Below are 18202 nucleotides of genomic sequence, written 5' to 3'. Positions count from 1 at the left end.
ATTACTCAGTCATTTAAAAAAAAGAATGAAATACTACCACTTGCAGCAGTCTGGATAGACCTAGAGAATATTATGCTCAGTAAAAGAAGTTGCGAAGAGTTGGACATGATGAGGAGGCTGAACAACAACAAGAAAAATGAGTCAGACAGAGAAAAACAAATACTGTGTAATATCACTTATACATGGAATCTAAAAAATAATACAAATGAATGTATATGCAAAACACAAACTGACTCACAGATACAGAAAACAAACGTGGTTACCAAAGGGGAGGGAAAAGTGAGGAGGGACAAATTAGGGGTTTGGGGATTAACTGATACAAACTACTTTATGTAAAACAGATAAGCAACAAGGATATACTGTATACACAGGGAATTATACCCATTGTCTTATAATAACCTAAAATGGAATATAGTCTGCAAAAATATTGAATGACTATGTTATCACCTGCAACTAATACTGTAAATCAACTATTCTTCAGTTAAAAAAAAGACTACACATTCTGTTAACAGAAATATACAATTGTATTTGTCTAAACTATAAGGACTATAATTTGATCAGAATCTTCCAAGTTTTATTATTCTAATACAAAATTTAGTTCTTGATTTTCTTCAAAAATGAAATTTATATAAATATTTGCTTAGCTTAAACATGTTTTCTACATGTCATATCCTCATTTCTGACCTTTTTCCCATTTTATATAGAAAATCAATTGCTGAAATAATTTTGTCTCTAAATCAGATAGGGTTATACACATTAAACGCTTTGTTAAATTGGAGTCAGACCTGTGTTCAAATCTCAGCTTAGCTGACTCAGCATCCATATGATCCTGCTCAGTTTCTTCATTTATAGAACGGAGATAATATATATTTCACAGAGTTACTGGGAAGAGTAAATCAGATGAAATGTTTTAAGCAAGGGCACATACTAAACATTCAGGAAATAGGTAGCTGCTGTTCCTATCATATAGATTTGTCCCTAACTCAGCAATGATTACAGTCTTACTTTAAACCAGTGGTACTCAAACTGATGTGTCTAACAAAGAACACAAAAAATACTTGTACAACTTATAAAAATATAGCCTATATCCCATACCTCATTCTGAGATTTGTTGTTTGTAGAAGGAGAGAGGAGTAAGGTATAGGCACACAGAGTTAGAAAATGACCTTCCAATGACTTTGAAAACACTATTTTAAATATTAAATTTATTAAATCTTTCATGAGTCCATCCGCAACTCCATTTATTAATAGCCAAAATGTTGGATTTGTTAACATGCAAAATTTGAATTTTCTATTTACCATTAGACATATTTTGTTCAATAAAATAGCTGTTTATACAACAAGCTCTCTTAATAGTAACTGCTTAATTAAAATAACTGTATTGCTTTTAAATCCATACATAAGATTAACTGAAGGTCTACTGTGTGGCTGACATTGTTTTAGGCATGTCCCTGCTCTCATGGAGTTTACTTTCTAAGACAGGGGAACAGAAAATAATCGTAGTAATAAATAGTTATATTAGGAGATGACAGTAATGTAAAGAAAAATAGAGTGAGTTAAGGGGGATAACGAGGGACAGGAGAGATGCTGCAATTATTTGTAAAGTGTTTGGGGAAGGCTTCCCTCTAGAAAGATATCTGAGCAGAGACCAAACAGAGGGGAAATAGCAATCCATGTAGCTAACAAAGGAAGAAGCATTCTAGAAGAGGAAATAGAAAGTGCAAAGGCCATGAAGTGTTCCAGGAAAAACAAGGCAACTTCTGTGGATGGAGCAGAGGGAACGGACAGGAAAGGTATCAGATGAAGTTAATTAAACAGGCAGCATGGGGTCATGAGGGCCTTCCCTGTGACTCAGCAGTAAAGAATCAGCGTGCAATGCGGGAGACCTGGGTTCAATCCCTGGGTTGGAAAGATCCCCTGGAGGAAGGCATGGCAACCCACTCCAGTATTCTTGCCTGGAGAATCCCCATGGACAGAAGAGCCTGTCCTCTGCGGGCTACAGTCCATAGGGTTGCAAAGAGTTGGACACAACTGAAGCGAGTTAGCACACATGGGGTTATATCGGATAGGATCTTACAGGCTATGCTAAGGCCTTTCGGTCTTTAAGTTACAAGGGAAGCCCGTAGAGTATACTAAGCAGAGATATAACATAATCTGAATTACATTTAAAAATTCTGACTGCCACTTAAAAAATAAGCTACACAGAACAAGGGTAGAAGTGAGGAAGCTAGAGGCACAAAAGACAGACTCACGTCAAACGTAAATGATTAGCCACAGGAGAAATAAAATTTCCCAGACTTAATTAATGAACATAGTGACCTAGACCCTCTATTCCCAGAGACAAGATTGCAAAAGACGTTAGCACCTGTTACATGTCAAACACAACAAAACTGTTTGCCAACAAATCAGTCAGGCCTCAGGACAAAAAAAAAAATTACTGTTTGCAAGGCAAATGATACTTCACTTACAAAAGGTCTTTCCGTAATGTACATTAACCCTTAAACTTCAGATGTGCACCCCCAATTCTCCCAGATTCATGAATGTCAAAACTCCAAAGACATAGGAATACAAACATTCTACTTCCAGGAATGGGAGACTCAAGAAAAACCCTCCCACTAAGGATTAACTAAGAAAATTTACCAAAAGATAATTAAAAGCAAAAATTTTAAAACATTTACTTGAAGGCACTGGAGGGCTAACAGCGAAGTAATGATTTACAGTCGAGGATCCAGGAGCAGCCTAGAAATAAACTCAGCCTTTGGAGGCACTTCTCCCCTCCCCTTTAACACAAGTAGATACTCAAATGGCCAATAAAAGGGGGAAAAAAGGAAAACCATCTGATTAGAAATTCAAGTACAGAAATATTAAGACCACAATAAAATACCGCTGGACAATCACCAAAATAGCTAAAAGTAACAAAGATGCACTACTAAGTTTGGATGACCATGTAGAACACAGCTTTTACACACTGCTGGTGTGAGTATAAACTGTACAACTACTTTAAAATTAAACATGTATATGCTTTGGAAGATTGCAAAGATGACTCCAATTCTCCACCCTTTACTATAGACATTATTGCTAAAATGTGACTCTACAGCATCTCCCATCAATAATTAGAATCTATTTCCCTACTCCCTAGATTTGGCCTGTACGTGTGACTTACTTTGGCCAATAGAGTATGTTGAGAATAACAGTGTGCTGGTTCAGCCCCAAGGTGTCAAGAAGCCTTGTGCTGTTTCATGTTCCCTGTGAATCAAGCAAACAAGCCCAGGCTAACCTGCCAAATGGTGGAAGACATGAAGCACGGTCACCCGAGTCAGCACAGTGCCTAAAGCCATCGTAAACTAGCCTGCTGCCAGCAAACTGCTGACACATGAGCAAGCCCAGCTTCAAACTACCTTGCCGACACACAGACCCATGAACAGTAATAAGTGGGTATCGTTTTAAACCACTGTTTTGGAGTGGTTCCTTCTGTAGCAATAGCTAACTGACGGTACCAGAAAGAGGTACAGCCATAATTTTAAACATAAAGTATATAACACTGTTTTTGAATTCAAACAGTGGCCTAAGGCTTAAAAAATGGTGAGCCAATTCTTAGCAAAAGCTGAAAAAGGTTAAGAAAATTTTCACTGGAGGCTGAAAAAATGGAAACTTATGCTATGTCGTAACAAAATAAATGGAAAAACTGTGTTGCCTATAGTACTCCAAAGATGAAAAAGTTACTTAATAAACATTTAGATTTGTCTCAGATCTCCAGGCAAATGTTAAAAGTCAGCTGGTTGTTCCCAGCTGTGTATGATAAAGTAACAGAACAAAAAAGAGATGAGCTAAAGAAAAATGTGATCAATTCACAAGCAAAATTTAGAAGGAATAAAGAGGGGCCAGGACTTGTTGGGTTTAAAAATAACAACTGCTTCTTACCTCCAGTCTCTCAGCTGCCAAAACATTCTCCAAACTTATAGTCTGGGACTGCAGGCCAAATCAAAATGTAAAAACCCCTTGTAAATGTCTCTAAGAGAATAATGAAAGGGCCTACAAGACCCTCTCAGCTAAATAAAAAGCCTTCTATAGTCTTAAGGAGTTGTCTCACAGTCTGACACACCCAAAATATGTCTAGAGAAAGAAATGTTGTCTCAAAACAATTTTAAGTGTGACTTTGGCATATATCATAACACCCAGCAATTCCACTCCCAGGCAGACACCAACAGAAACAGATGCTCCTATGCAACAAAAGGCGTGTATCAGGATGTTGATAGCAGCAGTACTCATAATAGCTAAAAACTGGCAACAACCCAAATGCCTATCAACAATGTAATGAATACGAAATTTTTTAATTGTAATGAATAAATAAAATGTGATCTGTTCATATAATAATATGCTATACGGCAATGAAAAGGAAGAAACTGTATACAAAGCAATAAAAATAAACATCAAAAACATAATTTTGAAGCAAGCAACACAAGAAAATAATGTAACACCTTTTAAATAATGTCAAAAACAAAACAGTCAATAAAAACAAACAATACTATAGAAGGTACACTACGTAAGAGGGAAAAAGAAGAGGAAACTATATAGGAGAGGCCAAGAAAACTGGAAGGCTGGCAATAAGTTATATCTGGAATGGAGCTGGATGGTAGTTACACAGATGTCAGCTTTGCGATTAACTGTAAATTTGTGTTTTATGAGCTTTTCTGTACATACATAATTCAGCATGCATAAAAGACGTGCATCAGTGAGGCCACAGGACAGACTGCAACAGCCAAAGAACCAGGAACATGTCCAGGGTCGAAGGCACGTTAGACAGAACTATTCTGTTCAAATGACATGCTCTGCAGAGATTTTATTTAATTCATGTAATCAAAGCAACACTGATTCATTCTGTCAGCCTGTTTAAGACTGAAGGTGCAAAGAGGATTCCCTGTGTTTGCTTAACGATTCAGTAAAATCTAGCAGGCACTATAATATGAGATGAACTGTCACTGTCTCTCGTCAGAAGCACCATTCACTTTCAGCAATAGTTTTTTTTTAAGATGTGTGTTCAACAGTGATTCAAAAACTCCTGCTAAATACTATTCCTCCATCATTTATCTACTTCTTCAGAAGTTCCCTGTGAAATCTTACTGTGATGAGAAACGTTTGAGCAGAACTGCCTCCTAGGCCCAGTGGAGCTGAAAGCAAAAGTCCTAGACTTTTTCAGCCAGGGAAAGCCCAGAAATGAGAGAAGCCACAAGAGATTGAGAGAACCTTTCCTCGAGGTTTCAGTGGGTACCACAGCTGACAATCAGCCTGACTTTGGTGAGAAGAGATATGTGTAATACAAAATAATAATTAGCTACACTTAGAACCTTCTCTTAAAGAAAAAGGCACCATTGTTAAAAAAAGCTGAAAAATCATACATCAGAACTTGTATTTGTTCAGTTCATATTCTACAGTTTTTGAAATCTGTAACACGAAGTACAAAAGAGAGTTACAGATTGACTCAGTTAAGAGAATCTACTCATTAAACAAGAAAAAATCAGGTTGAGCTCAGTTCAGTTCAGTCACTCAGTCGTGTCTGACTCTGTCACCCCAGGATTGCAGCACGCCAGGCCTCCCTGTCCATCACCAACTCCCAGAGCTGCTCAAACTCAAGTGCATCAGGTCAGTGATGCCATCCAACCATCTCATCCTCTGTCATCCCCTTCTCCTCCTGCCTTCAATCTTTCCAGCATCCGGGTCTTTCCCAATGAGCCAGTTCTTCCCATCAGGTGGCCAAAGTATTGGAGCTTTAGCATCAGTCCTTCCAATGAATATTCAGGACTGATTTCCTTTAAGACTGACTGGTTTGATCTCCCTGCAGTCCAAGGGACTCTCAAGAGTCTTCTCCAACACCACAGTTCAAAAGTATCAATTCTTCAGTGCTCAGCTTTCTTTATGGTTCACCTCTCACATCTATACATGATTACTGGAAAAACCATAGCTTTGACTAATTTCAGCTTGAATTATCGGATAATAACTTTAATTAAATTTAATTTTTAATTTTTTAATTAAAGAATGTACCAGTTAGCTGATGTCAGTATTGGATATACTATAAGACTATTATAAATAAAACTTTAGATTTTCCTATAAATCTTTCATTGTGAAATGGGCTACAGGGTTGGTAGCATTATATTTTGAAAGACCATTACAAATCAAATAAAATGCAATTTTAAAATGCAAGCTAAAATGCTGAGCTCTGTGGTAGATTTAATCCCCCAAATATAAACACAGTATCTTTTACCCGACAAGCCCCTTTTTCAATATGACCTCAACACTTCACTTGTACAGAAGTGTGGTCAGTACCCCTCCCTGCTGAACCTGGCAGACCTTGTAACTGCTTCAACCAATAGAGAACAGAAATTACGCTTATGTGACTCCTGTGTCAAGGTCATAAAAATGTCATGCACTTCTACCTTCAGATGCTTGCTCTTGAACTGAGGTGGAGACTGAGTTAAAGCCTTAAGGGTACTGAGTACAGTGTTAGTGGGAACCTCAAAGGCCAAAAAGGCTTCCCTCGTGGCCAGGGGTAAAACACCCACCTGCCAACACAGGAGACCCAGGTTCCATGCCTGGGTCAGGAAGATTCCCTGGAGAAGAAAATGGCAGCCCACTCCAGTATTCTTGCTTGGAGAATCCCATGGACACAGGAGCCTGGCGGGCTACAGTCAATGGGGTTGCAAGAGAGTCAGACACTATTGAGCAACTAAACAACGACAAAAAAGGCCCAGAAGGGGTTGTTGGTGAGGGTTTAAAAGTATAAAATGTGATTGGAAGCTGCAAGAAAGAGGTTCCTTGTTTTGTTTTGGAGAGAAGTTTAGAAATACTGTTGTTCAAAAATGGGAAATGTTCCTAATTAACTCAATGACGAAAAGTGCCACTGGGCTTCTCGTTGCATATGACACATGAGAGGAAAGAGATGAACTAAAGAATGAACTTTTAGGGCTCCCCTGGTGGTCTAGTGGCTAAGACTCTGTCTGCCAATGCAGGGGACATGGGTTCGATCCCTGGTCTGGGAAGATCCCACATGCTTAGGAGCAAATAAGCCTGCGTGCTGCGACTGCTGTAAGCCCATGTGCCTAGAGCCTGTGCTCCACAACAAGAGAAGCCACCGCGATGAGTAGTCCACACACCACAACTGGAGAGTAGCCCCAGCTCGCCACAACTAGAGCAAGCCCTTGCACAGCAATGAAGACCCAGCACAGCCAAAAATAAATAAATCTTTAAAAAAAAAAAAAAAAAAAGAATGAACTATTAGCTCCAAAAGAGTGAGGACTTGTTGGGTTAAACAATAAAGCTATGCCAAGTTACAAGCGCCTCCAGGTGACAAAACTATTCTCAAATAATGAAATGGCTTTCAGGTAAAGATCAAATCCAGAGTAGGGCTGTATGCTATGTTAAGACTTCTGAAACAGCTAAGACAGAGCCTCGCAGAAATGTTCAGACTGACAAAAGACCATATAAAGTGTATTTGTTTTTCTTTTTTGCTATATAACTAATTACCACGAACTGAGCAGCTTAAAACAAGACGCAATTACTAGTTCATTACAGGTTGGTAGTTGAGAGAGGCTTGGCTGGCCTCCCAGTGGGTATAATCAGGTGTCAGGCAGGCAGGGCTTTTACCTAGAGGCTCCAGGAAAGAATGTGCTTCCATGCTCATTCAGGTTGATGGTGGAACCTAGCTCTTGTAGCTAACGGTCTGTGTTCCCTGTTTCTTCGCTGTCAAACAGAAAACACTCTCTTCTCCTAGGGGCTGCCCTCATTCTTTCTCACCAGTGTCTCCATCCTCAAGCCAGCAACACACAGAGTGCTTCACACACCTCAGATCTTTCTGATTTCTCTTCGGCTACCAGCCATAGGAAGTTTTCTGCTTTTAAAGTGAACAGCTGATTGGGCCAGGCCCACTCAGAAAAAATCTCCATAGCTTAAATCAACTGACTTGGGACTTTAAATTTCTGCAAAAGACAATTATTTGTTTTAACAAATATATTAGTATAGTGAAAGGCCTATAACATATTTAAGAAAAAATGTATGATAATAAAAGCAAAAGGTTAGGGATTGAGGAAAATGGGTGTATTGTGAAGTTCTTATCAGTGCCCGGAACTTGAGGCTAAAAGAAAAATGTGTCCCCTATTCCCACGCCTTAGTGTATATTTTAAGGGTTAGTATTTCTGCAGAACATTATTAAGAAATTGAAATCTACATTTTAAGTTTAAATATTTTCTTTATACCAACCATAGAACATTACAATTTTACTCTCCTGGTTTTATGGAAGCAAATTCACCAATAATATTTTTTAAATCTACTTCTTTGCTTATGTTATTTTCAATTGAGGGAAATGCCATGTTAAACAGTTTCTCTTGACTAAGTGACAATCATAAGTAATTTTAAATTAATTGCAGTTTACTGAAACCTCTTTCACAGAACACTGCTGTGACTGGTATTGTCTCTCAAGGTCACTAATGTAACTGGGTAAAACTGCACAAGCAAATTTCAAACCAATTTTAGAAGAGCCAAACGTCATGCTGACTTCACATGATAATTACTGATACTGCATGCTGCTAAAACTATTTCAGATGAAATTCTTATAGGACTTAAATACTCTAAATTTTTTAGAAGCAAGTCAGTGGCTGTTTTTTGTAAATAAAAGTAGTCACAGAAAATAACTTTTCTCTGGTTAAAAATACAAAACTGGAAGATACTTTCACCTAATTTTTTTGTATCTTCATTATAGATGTAACATTAGGCTGACTATAACCTTCAAATTTCTATTTTATACACACTTTCCCATAATAATTTACACTCTTACCTGGTGATCTGTACATTCTGAACTTTTTTATTTTAAAAATTGAACAGGTAAAGTCACAACTCTTATGAAAGTTCTACATTCGTCAAACATTCAAACTTATATTCTCCCACTTATAAGCAAAGGGGCAGGCTTTCTATTAAGTATGCAGCTTTATTTTTAGTCAGATTGTTTTACTGTACAGCTTTATTAACCTTTTTCACTTGGTTCAAACTGCTAGAGAAAGGTCACCAGCACCAAAGAACAAAATTCAGTAAGGTCTTCTAATAGACCTAATCTTCCCTTAAACATTTTCTCCCTAAATTTATCCAAAAGATAAAAAGAATATCTAAAAAAAAAAAAGGATAAGAAGGAATTATAATTTTTTATCCTTTCTACTTTCACAACTATTTCCACTTTTGGCAAAACATAACAATAAAAAGGCCTTATAAACAGCTTATAAAGGCCTTATAAAGAGCTAGGCATTTTGATTCTCCTGCCCTAAACTGGAAAGATCTCTTTAAGAAATGAAGATCTCAATGTGCTGTACTGTAACAGATGCTTTTACAACTTCCTACCATATTTAAGGGGTTCCCAGGTGGTGCAGTGGTAAAGAATCCGCCTGCCAAAGCCGGAGACAAAGGAGAGGCAGATTCGATCCCTGGGTTGGGAGGATCTCTTGGAGGAGAAAATGGCTACCCATTCCAGCATGCTTGCCTGGGAAATCCCATGGAGGGGGAGCCTGGCTAGCTACAGTCCATGGGGTGGCAAAGGAGCACACGACTGAGCACACACACACTGTATTTAATTCCAGAAAAACCTTGGGAGGTTGCTATTATTGTCCAAACTTTCAGACCAGAACTTAAGTTTCAATCAGGTAAGTAACCCACCTAAGATTCTTCAACAAGTCCCCAAAAGGTAAACAGTGTGATTCCAAAGTCTGTGATCTTTTTACTACATGTCAATGCCAACTCCAAAGTCCTCCACCTTATTCTCTATTATCTATCAAATGTAATAGTTAGTTTTTAGCAGATGGTAGAAATCACTGGGATCCAGAAAAATGTCTTGTCCCAGGACACACACTGATTTAATAAGGTGTGTATTTAGTAACAAAGACTAAACCTCCCTACAACAATATTAACAAGGGGACAAAATTAAAATTAAAATCTTCAGTCAGATCGTTTAAAATATAAGAAATTAAATACCACAGTTGTTCTGAAATCTTTTGGTCCTTAAGTTAGGAGGATAATTGATTTTCTAATTATGATACTAATGAATGCGACATGTTTTAATGACCTAAAATGAAAAATTAATAGGTGATTAATACTATGAATATAAATAAAGGCAAACCCCTACTGTACAAAGCAGTATAAGTAGAGCCTACAAGAACAGAAGCCATGGGAGACAGTCATGCCTGAATCTAAATCCAATTAAAATCACTTGGCTTGCAGCAACAGAACCCTACTCAATACAATCTGAAGGAAAACAGGAAATCATACTGGAATTCTTCAAATTAGCACCAGCTAGGTCAATATACTCACATGCCTCCCAGTCAATTTTAAAGTTAGTACCTATCATCTATACTATCTTATCCCTTCCATTTTTCATTTAGACACACTGAATATTTGTTAACCTACAAGATTTTTATAAGACTATACTTACTTGACAAATATAGAATATCAGTGAATTTATGTTTAAGAAACTTTTCTCTCTTCTAACAGGCTCTAATCCTATAAATCAGTAAGAGATTGGTAACAGGTAGGTGACCTTCTTATTAAAGAAGTAGTACTTTTAAATTCTAAGACAAGAGAACCTAAAGAATCTGAATGCGTAAGTCAGTAAAACATAAAAGGGACTAAGCACACACGAGTCATCAGTTAATACAACACAATGACATATTTATGTGAATTTAACCACAATTCACTTATATAACTTCAACTATACACTTTGCAAACAGAGATAGAATACTAATTTTAAAATGCAAGCAATTAGGTCCACCATTCCTTGAATGAGGGTAAGTCCTGGAGTCAGTGTGAGTGTGAAATGGAAAATGCAACCTTCTGTTTCCTCAGTCAATGCTAGCTGACGTCTCATGTGTGCTAAGGTGATTCTAGGGCTAAAAGACAAATATGCACTCCAAACCTAAATGACCAACTAAAGAAACAGCAAACAGTTCCAACAAACTTCTTAAGAACAATAATATGACTGAAACTGACTTACTAAGAAATGTTATGTTGAGAGCCCATGTGGTACTTTCCTAAGGAATTTCCTCTCCCTCCTCAAATTAGAGTCTTATCTCTACGAGATCATCACCTTCTACACTGACCTCAGAGACCGTAAAATCCATCTCTCCATAAGACTCTGTATATGTAAAAGAAAAAAAATAAAAGAAGAAACCATCTATCACTCTTTTTAACATTAATATGCAAAAAAGAAAAGTAAGTTTTATAGGAAAACCTGATAGAAATGAGGATTAGGGGAAACTACGTGGGTTAATAAAGGCACTCTTTGAATGTAAAGACTTGGGCCAATCTGAATTACGAATTGCTTAACACAACTTAATTAATTATAAACTATCTGAAAGAATTTTTATGTCACAGAGTTTCAATAATTAGCTAAAACTACTTGTAAACCAAACTTCCCCAAAAAGAAAATTGGAGGTGAAAAGCATTCTCAAGTAAACAGGTCAAGTTTGTCCTCCATCAACTGACACAACTGATTGGTAAACACAATTTGGTCAGGAAATGTTTATACTTTTATACAAGTGGCTACCATTAAGATGCTAAGTGTAAGGTTCAAGCTCTAAATTCAACATCTCATCAGCAATTAAATAGGAGAGAATTACATACTACAAAAAGATAAAATATTCTATAATTTCTACTGCTTCACATTTCTGAAATAGTTTCCTAAGGCCTAACTCACATTCTGGCACTGACAAAAAAATGATGATGTTTATACTTCTTTGTTGTTATTATTCAGTCACTAGGTCATGTCCAAGTCCTTGTGATACCAGGCTCCTCTGTCCTCCATTATCTCCCAGAGTTGGCTCCAATTCCTGTCCATTGGGTCAGTGAGACTTACTAACCATCTCATCCTCTGTCGTCCCCTTCTCTTTTTGCCTTCAATCTTTCTCAGCATCAGGGTCTTTTCCAATGAGTTGGCCCTATACATCAGGTGGCCAAATTACTGGAGCTTCAGTACAGTCCTTCCAATGAATATTCAAGGTTAATTTCCTTTAGGATTGACTCATTTGATCTCCTTGCAGTCCAAGCGATTCTCAAGAGTCTTCTCCACCACCACAATTCAAAAACATCAAATCTTCAGCAGTCAGCCTTCTTTACAGTCCAACTCTCACATCCATGCATGACTACTGGAAAAAAACACAGCTTTGACTATATGCACCCTTGCCAGCAAAGTGATGTCTCTGTTTTTTATACACTGTCTAGGTTTGTCATAGCTTTCCTACCAAGGAGTATGTACCTTTTAATTTCATGGCTGCAGTCACCATCTGCAGTGATTTTAGAGCCTAAGAAAATAAACTGTCACTGCTTCCACTTTTTCCCCTTCTATTTGCCATGAAGTGACAGGACCAGATGCCATGATCTTAGTTTTTTGAAGGCTGAGTTTCAAACCAGCTTTTTCACCCTCCTCTTTTATCCTCATCAAGAGGCTCTTTGATCCTCTTCACTTTCTGCCATTATAGTGGTATTATCTGCACATCTGAGACTGCTGTTATTTCTCCCAGCAATCTTGATTCCAGCTTGTTAGTCACCTAGCCTGGCATTTCGCATGATGTACTCTGCACATATGTTAAATAAACAAGGTGACAATATACAGCCTTATCATACTCCTCTTCCAATTTTGAACCAGTCAGTTGTTCCATGTCCGGTTCTAATGGCTGCTTCTTGAGCCACATACAGGTTTCTCATTGTACTCTACAATATGGTTAACCAATAAGGCAGCTTGAGGTTAGGTGACAGGCTAAGGCCTCCAGGTCCCCCACACACTGCTTGACTGCCCCAAGAGCAAAAGAGGTCAATCAATGTATCAGCTAACCTGTTACCTACTCGCACTTCAACTGAGCAGTTATAATCTAGAAAAATCCAGTACAGATTCTATTTTACTACAAGCAATGCCCTGATTCCCAAGTACTATGAGTACTTCAGCCAGACAGCCCTGCCAGTAAAGTACAGGAACAGCTCTCAATGCAATCCTGTATCAAGGTCATTCTCTCACCTCTCACACTTGGCAAATGGAGATAAATCACCTACCCTCAGGAGAGTTTCATGACTACGAAAACAAAATGTTTAAGAACAAGATAAAACCATAATGACTATGAGAACAGGCACTAGTCATGGACCTCACTAAAGACAGATGGCTAAGTAATCACTGTGGAAGCATAGTGGCTACTTTATTAAATTGTACATTATTTTCAGTCCTTCTGAGCAAATTTAAAAATGTGACTTATTGTTTATTAATTTCAAGGGTCCAATGAGACAAAGTATAAAAGCACATAGGATACCTGGCATATATTAAATGGTCAATAGATGTTATCTATTATCATTATGTTTTTAATTGTTTAAATGTGGTACTACCAGACATAGTGCTTACTCTCTATGCACTGCAGCCATCAAGACACTCAGCTTTGATGAGCTCCATCTACCTAGAACCTCCAGAATTCAGAAAAATATAAAGTGGCAGCACTTACAAAAGAGACAATGAGATATATTGGCCTCTTGCAAATTTCATATAATATCATAAAGAAATTAGTTGTCCTCTCAGCCTTCAAAAAGATCCTAATCCATAAGAACGGACCCAAGGCAACTTATGAGTTTACTTCTTAAATAAACAAAATTTCCTTATGAGAAATCTTTATTTTTTTTTTTAGGAATTGCCATTAATTAGATCCCATTTTAAAACATATTTTTAAACTTGTTCTTATTCTATGTAATAGTCCTATGCTGCTGCTGCTAAGTTGCGTCAGTCGTGTCCGACTCTGTGCGACCCCATAGACGGCAGCCCACCAGGCTCCTCCATCCATGGGATTTTCCAGGCAAGAGTACTGGAGTGGGTTGCCACTGCCTTCTCCGAATAGTCCTATAGGTAGTACTTAACTCATAAAGAACATCTGTAACATAAAAGAGAAGCGTAAATACACTTAATGGCAGCAGTCTTATTATATTATTAGTCATTAGCATGCCAACCTAAAATACTTAAGGACATGACTATAACTAACTTATAAGTGAATACACAACACCCATCTCAAAGCTAACAAATCTACAAGTTATATCTAAATATAAATTTGTCAATAATCTATAAATTACTTACCTGTCTACAGCAAAATATTTGATAAATCTTAATCATTCAATCAAACTACTTTAGGTACATGCTTACAGTGTTCATATTTTCTTGTACTTTAGAGTCAAAGAAAGTCAACATACAGTACAATCAGTTGAAAAGTAGAGAAAATACCCAAACAAATAAAATGTGGATAAAAATCTAAACATTATTTACATGAGGCAGAAGAAATTTTCATTTCTTAAAAATAAGACTATCCTATAACTGCTTCCCTGGTGGTTCAGTGGTAAAGAATCCCCCTGAAAATGCGGAAGATGTGGGTTAGATCCCTGGGTGGGGAAGATCCCCTGGAGAAGGAAATGGCAACCCACTCCAGTAATGACTGGGAAATTTCACGGACCAAAGAGCCTGGCAGGCTACACTCTATGGGGCTGAAAAAGAGCCAGATATGACTTAGTGACTGAACAACAAATCCTATAACCAGTGACAGATTTTTAGTAGATTATTTCTTCTCTTATTGAAGCATTCACAAATAATATCATCCTCCTCTTTTCTTAACTAAAAAGGATGATTATAGTATGCCTACCTCACTGGAGTGCTTTGAGTCTCTATAGAGTTTTGAGCCTTGTAGCTAAAAGCTACCAAGTAAATAAAAGTATTATAATTGAGAAGAGTGATATAAAAGCCAAGATGGTTTAATATAATAGAAAATTACATTTGTAATTGGCACAATGCCATACTATCCCTGTGGACTTGTTCTTTCAGACCACATACTCTATAAAAGGTCACTGTGGGTGAAAAAAAAATCCCACAGGGAGTTCAAGTAGACTATAACGTAACACTAGTAATTAAGGAAGTGGCATTCTTCCTCTATATTCATTCGGGAATTTTTTCTACTAATTAAAAGAAAAGAAACAGTAATTTCTTAAAAAAAAAAATGATGGCTACAGATAATTCAATCTCAATTCCAAAAGCCTGGTTACAAAGGACAATATCGTAACACTGAACAATTTTCTAAGTAAGAGCAAAATACTATATAAGCCATCAAGCCAGTACTCAACTGTCTTCTAAAGTAATCTTTTCCTAAAAATATTTTCCAGAATAACTTATGTTCCTCACACAATGTTAAACTACAGCACTTCAAATTCAAATTCAATTACACTAAGTTCCTACTATGTGACAGTCATTCTAATAGACATTTCAGAGATATCTCATGTAATTCCATCAATAATCTTAAGAGGCAGGTGTTACCAAGCAGATGTTCAAATTGAGAAGTTTACTGGAGAAAAACTCGGATTTTTGACCACAGTCTAAGAATTTAAACTCAATCATCTCACTTTAAATCTTATGTCCCCCTGCCCCAATTCTGTCAGACTAGCTCTCATCTGGCTATGCCACTAATCAAGTGATAAATCATTTAACCTCACTGGGCCTGAGTCTTATCAGTAAACTGGGAGGGTTAAACTATTCCTAGTCAGCCTCTCTCTCTCTAAATGCACTAGTTTAATCCTTTTAAAGTATACAAGTCAGTGGCTTTTCTTCCCCTAAGAAAAAGATTTTTAAGGTACATATATATATGCCAAAGCCTTTGACTGTGTGGATCACAATAAACTGTGGAAAATTCTGAAAGAGATGGGAATACCAGACCACCTGACCTGCCTCTTGAGAAACCTATATGCAGGTCAGGAAGCAACAGTTAGAACTGGACATGGAACAACAGACTGGTTCCAAATAGGAAAAGGACTATGTCAAGGCTGTATATTGTCACTCTGCTTATTTAACTTATATACAGAGTACATCATGAGAAACACTGGGCTGGAAAAAGCACAAGCTGGAATCAAGATTGCCGGGAGAAATATCAATAACCTCAGATATGAAGATGACACCACCCTTATGGCAGAAAGTGAGAAGGAACTAAAAAGCCTCTTGAGGAAAGTGAAAGAGGAGAGTGAAAAAGTTGGCTTAAAGCTCAACATTCAGAAAACTAAGATCATGGCATCTGGTCCCATCACTTCATGGGAAATAGATGGGGAAATAGTGGAAACAGTGTCAGACTTTATTTTGGGGGGCTCCAAAATCACTGCAGATGGTGACTGCATCTACATAGCACATTAAAAGGCAGAGACATTACTTTGTCAACAAAGGTCCGTCTAGTCAAGGCTATGGTTTTCCCAGTGGTCATGTATGGATGTGAGAGTTGCACTGTGAAGAAAGCTGAGAGCCGAAGAATTGATGCTTTTGAACTGTGGTGTTGGAGAAGACTCTTGAGAGTCCCTTGGACTGCAAGGAGGTCCAACCAGTCCATCCTAAAGGAGATCAGTCCTGGGTGTTCATTGGAAGGACTGATGCTAAAGCTGAAACTCCAATATTTTGGCCACCTCATGCGAAGTGTTGACTCATTGGAAAGACTCTGATGCTGGGAGGGATTAGGGACAGGAGAAGGGGATGACAGAGGATGAGATGGCTGGATGGCATCACTGACTTGATGGACGTGAGTCTGAGTAAACGGGAGTTGGTGATGGACAGGGAGGCCTGTCATGCTGCGATTCATGGGGTCGTGAGAGTCGGACATGACTGAGCGACTTAACTGAATATATTGTAGCACGAATCAGGACATCATTTCTTTTTATGGCTAATAATACTCCATTTATGTACATACTACCTGTTTACTCATTCATCCATTGATGGGCATATTTAAGTTGTTTCTACCTTTTGGGCTGCTATTACGTACTACTATGAACATGCAACCCACTCCAGTGTTCTTGCCTGGAGAACCTCAGGGACAGGGGAGCCTGGTGGGCTGCCGTCTATGGGGTCACACAGAGTCGGACACAACTGAAGCGACTCAGCAGCAGCAGCAGCAGCATAAACATGCATGTAGATGTACTTATTTGAATCTTGTTTTCACTTCTTCTGGGTATATATCTAGGAGTGAAACTGCTGAGTCATTTGATAATTCTATATTTAAATTTCTGAGGAAGTAACAAACTACTTGCCATAGTGGCTGCCCCACTTTACATTTCCACCAGTGATATATGAGGGTCCTAATTTCTCCATATCATCACCAACACTGATTTTATTTTTTTAGTGATAGCCATCCTAATGGGCGTCAAGTGATATCTCATTGTTCTGTGTATCCCTAGTGACTAATGATGTTGAATATCTTTCCATGTGCATGTTGGCAATTAGTATACCTATTTTGGAGAAATGCCTGTGCAAGTCTTTTACCCATTCTTTGAGTTGTTTATCTTTTTGTTGGTGAGTTTTAGGAGTTCTCCACACATTTTAGATAGAAATTCCTTATCAGATATATAATTTGCAAATATTTTATCTCATTCTTTAAGTTATCTGTCCTTTGACACACAAATTTTTAATTCTGATGAAGTCCCATTTATCTATTTTGTTGTGCTTTGGGAATTATATCTAAGAATCCATTGCCAAATCCACCTAAGATCTCTTTTTTGCTGGAAAATTCCATCAGCCTTTGCTCATTCTATAAATAAAGTTGCATATGAATAAGTTTATTTGTTTTATTGCTGTGAGTTATTAAAGGGTGATTTGGGGAGCTTTTATTATATTGCCCTTACTAAAGAAGTGGCAGTATCTTAAGTTTGGATAAAATTGCCCTTTAAAGATGGATAGGTTGGAACTCCTTGAGATAAAATGGAGTAACTCTGAAAGAAATTGCACTTTTGCTTGTTCATTAAAAAAAAAGGAAAAAGAAAGAAGGGGAAAGAGGGGAAAAGAGAGGAAAGGAGGGAGCAAATTCTCTTCATTTGAGAAAGTCATCGGTTAGTAATCACACATAGACAATTTTTAAAGGCACCTTAAACTATATGTTGAAAACATGATTATTAGAAAAAAAAAGTTTATCCTGCAATGAAAAGTAAATACTCCAGCAGCTACTAAAGTGCTCTCTAATACATGGATGGCATTTCTATGATCTACTTCCCTCACTTCAGCCAATATATTAGTATCAACTGGCTTAAACATGGCTTTAAAGCAAGTATATTGCTAAAAAATTACTAGAAAAAATAAACCATATTTACCAAAAAATAGAACATTCCATAACCATTTAAAAATTCATCTACTGACAAAGATATT

The 18202-nt window shown here is 37.5% G+C and overlaps 1 protein-coding gene across 3 annotated transcripts in view; it reads right to left on the bottom strand.

Moving 5' to 3' along the window:
* COMMD10 (COMM domain containing 10) overlaps positions 1–18202 on the bottom strand; it is a 178623-nt gene that overhangs the window by 119764 nt on the left and 40657 nt on the right. Inside the window, exon 6 of one of the 3 annotated variants that reach the window (XM_018050661.1) lies at positions 12138–12170. The exons of 1 other annotated variant lie outside the window; for it this stretch is intronic. In XM_018050661.1, coding sequence (XP_017906150.1) covers positions 12168–12170 — 3 coding nt within the window. In that variant the 3' untranslated portion in view covers positions 12138–12167. Of the gene's footprint in view, positions 1–12137; positions 12171–13850; positions 13929–18202 lie in introns of those variants that run through there. One more of the 3 variants, XM_018050660.1, reaches the window with a different exon arrangement.

Source organism: Capra hircus, chromosome 7 (genome assembly GCF_001704415.2).
Source record: "Capra hircus breed San Clemente chromosome 7, ASM170441v1, whole genome shotgun sequence".
Taxonomy (NCBI): Eukaryota; Metazoa; Chordata; class Mammalia; order Artiodactyla; family Bovidae; genus Capra; species Capra hircus.
This window is presented reverse-complemented; position numbering and strand designations above follow the sequence as displayed.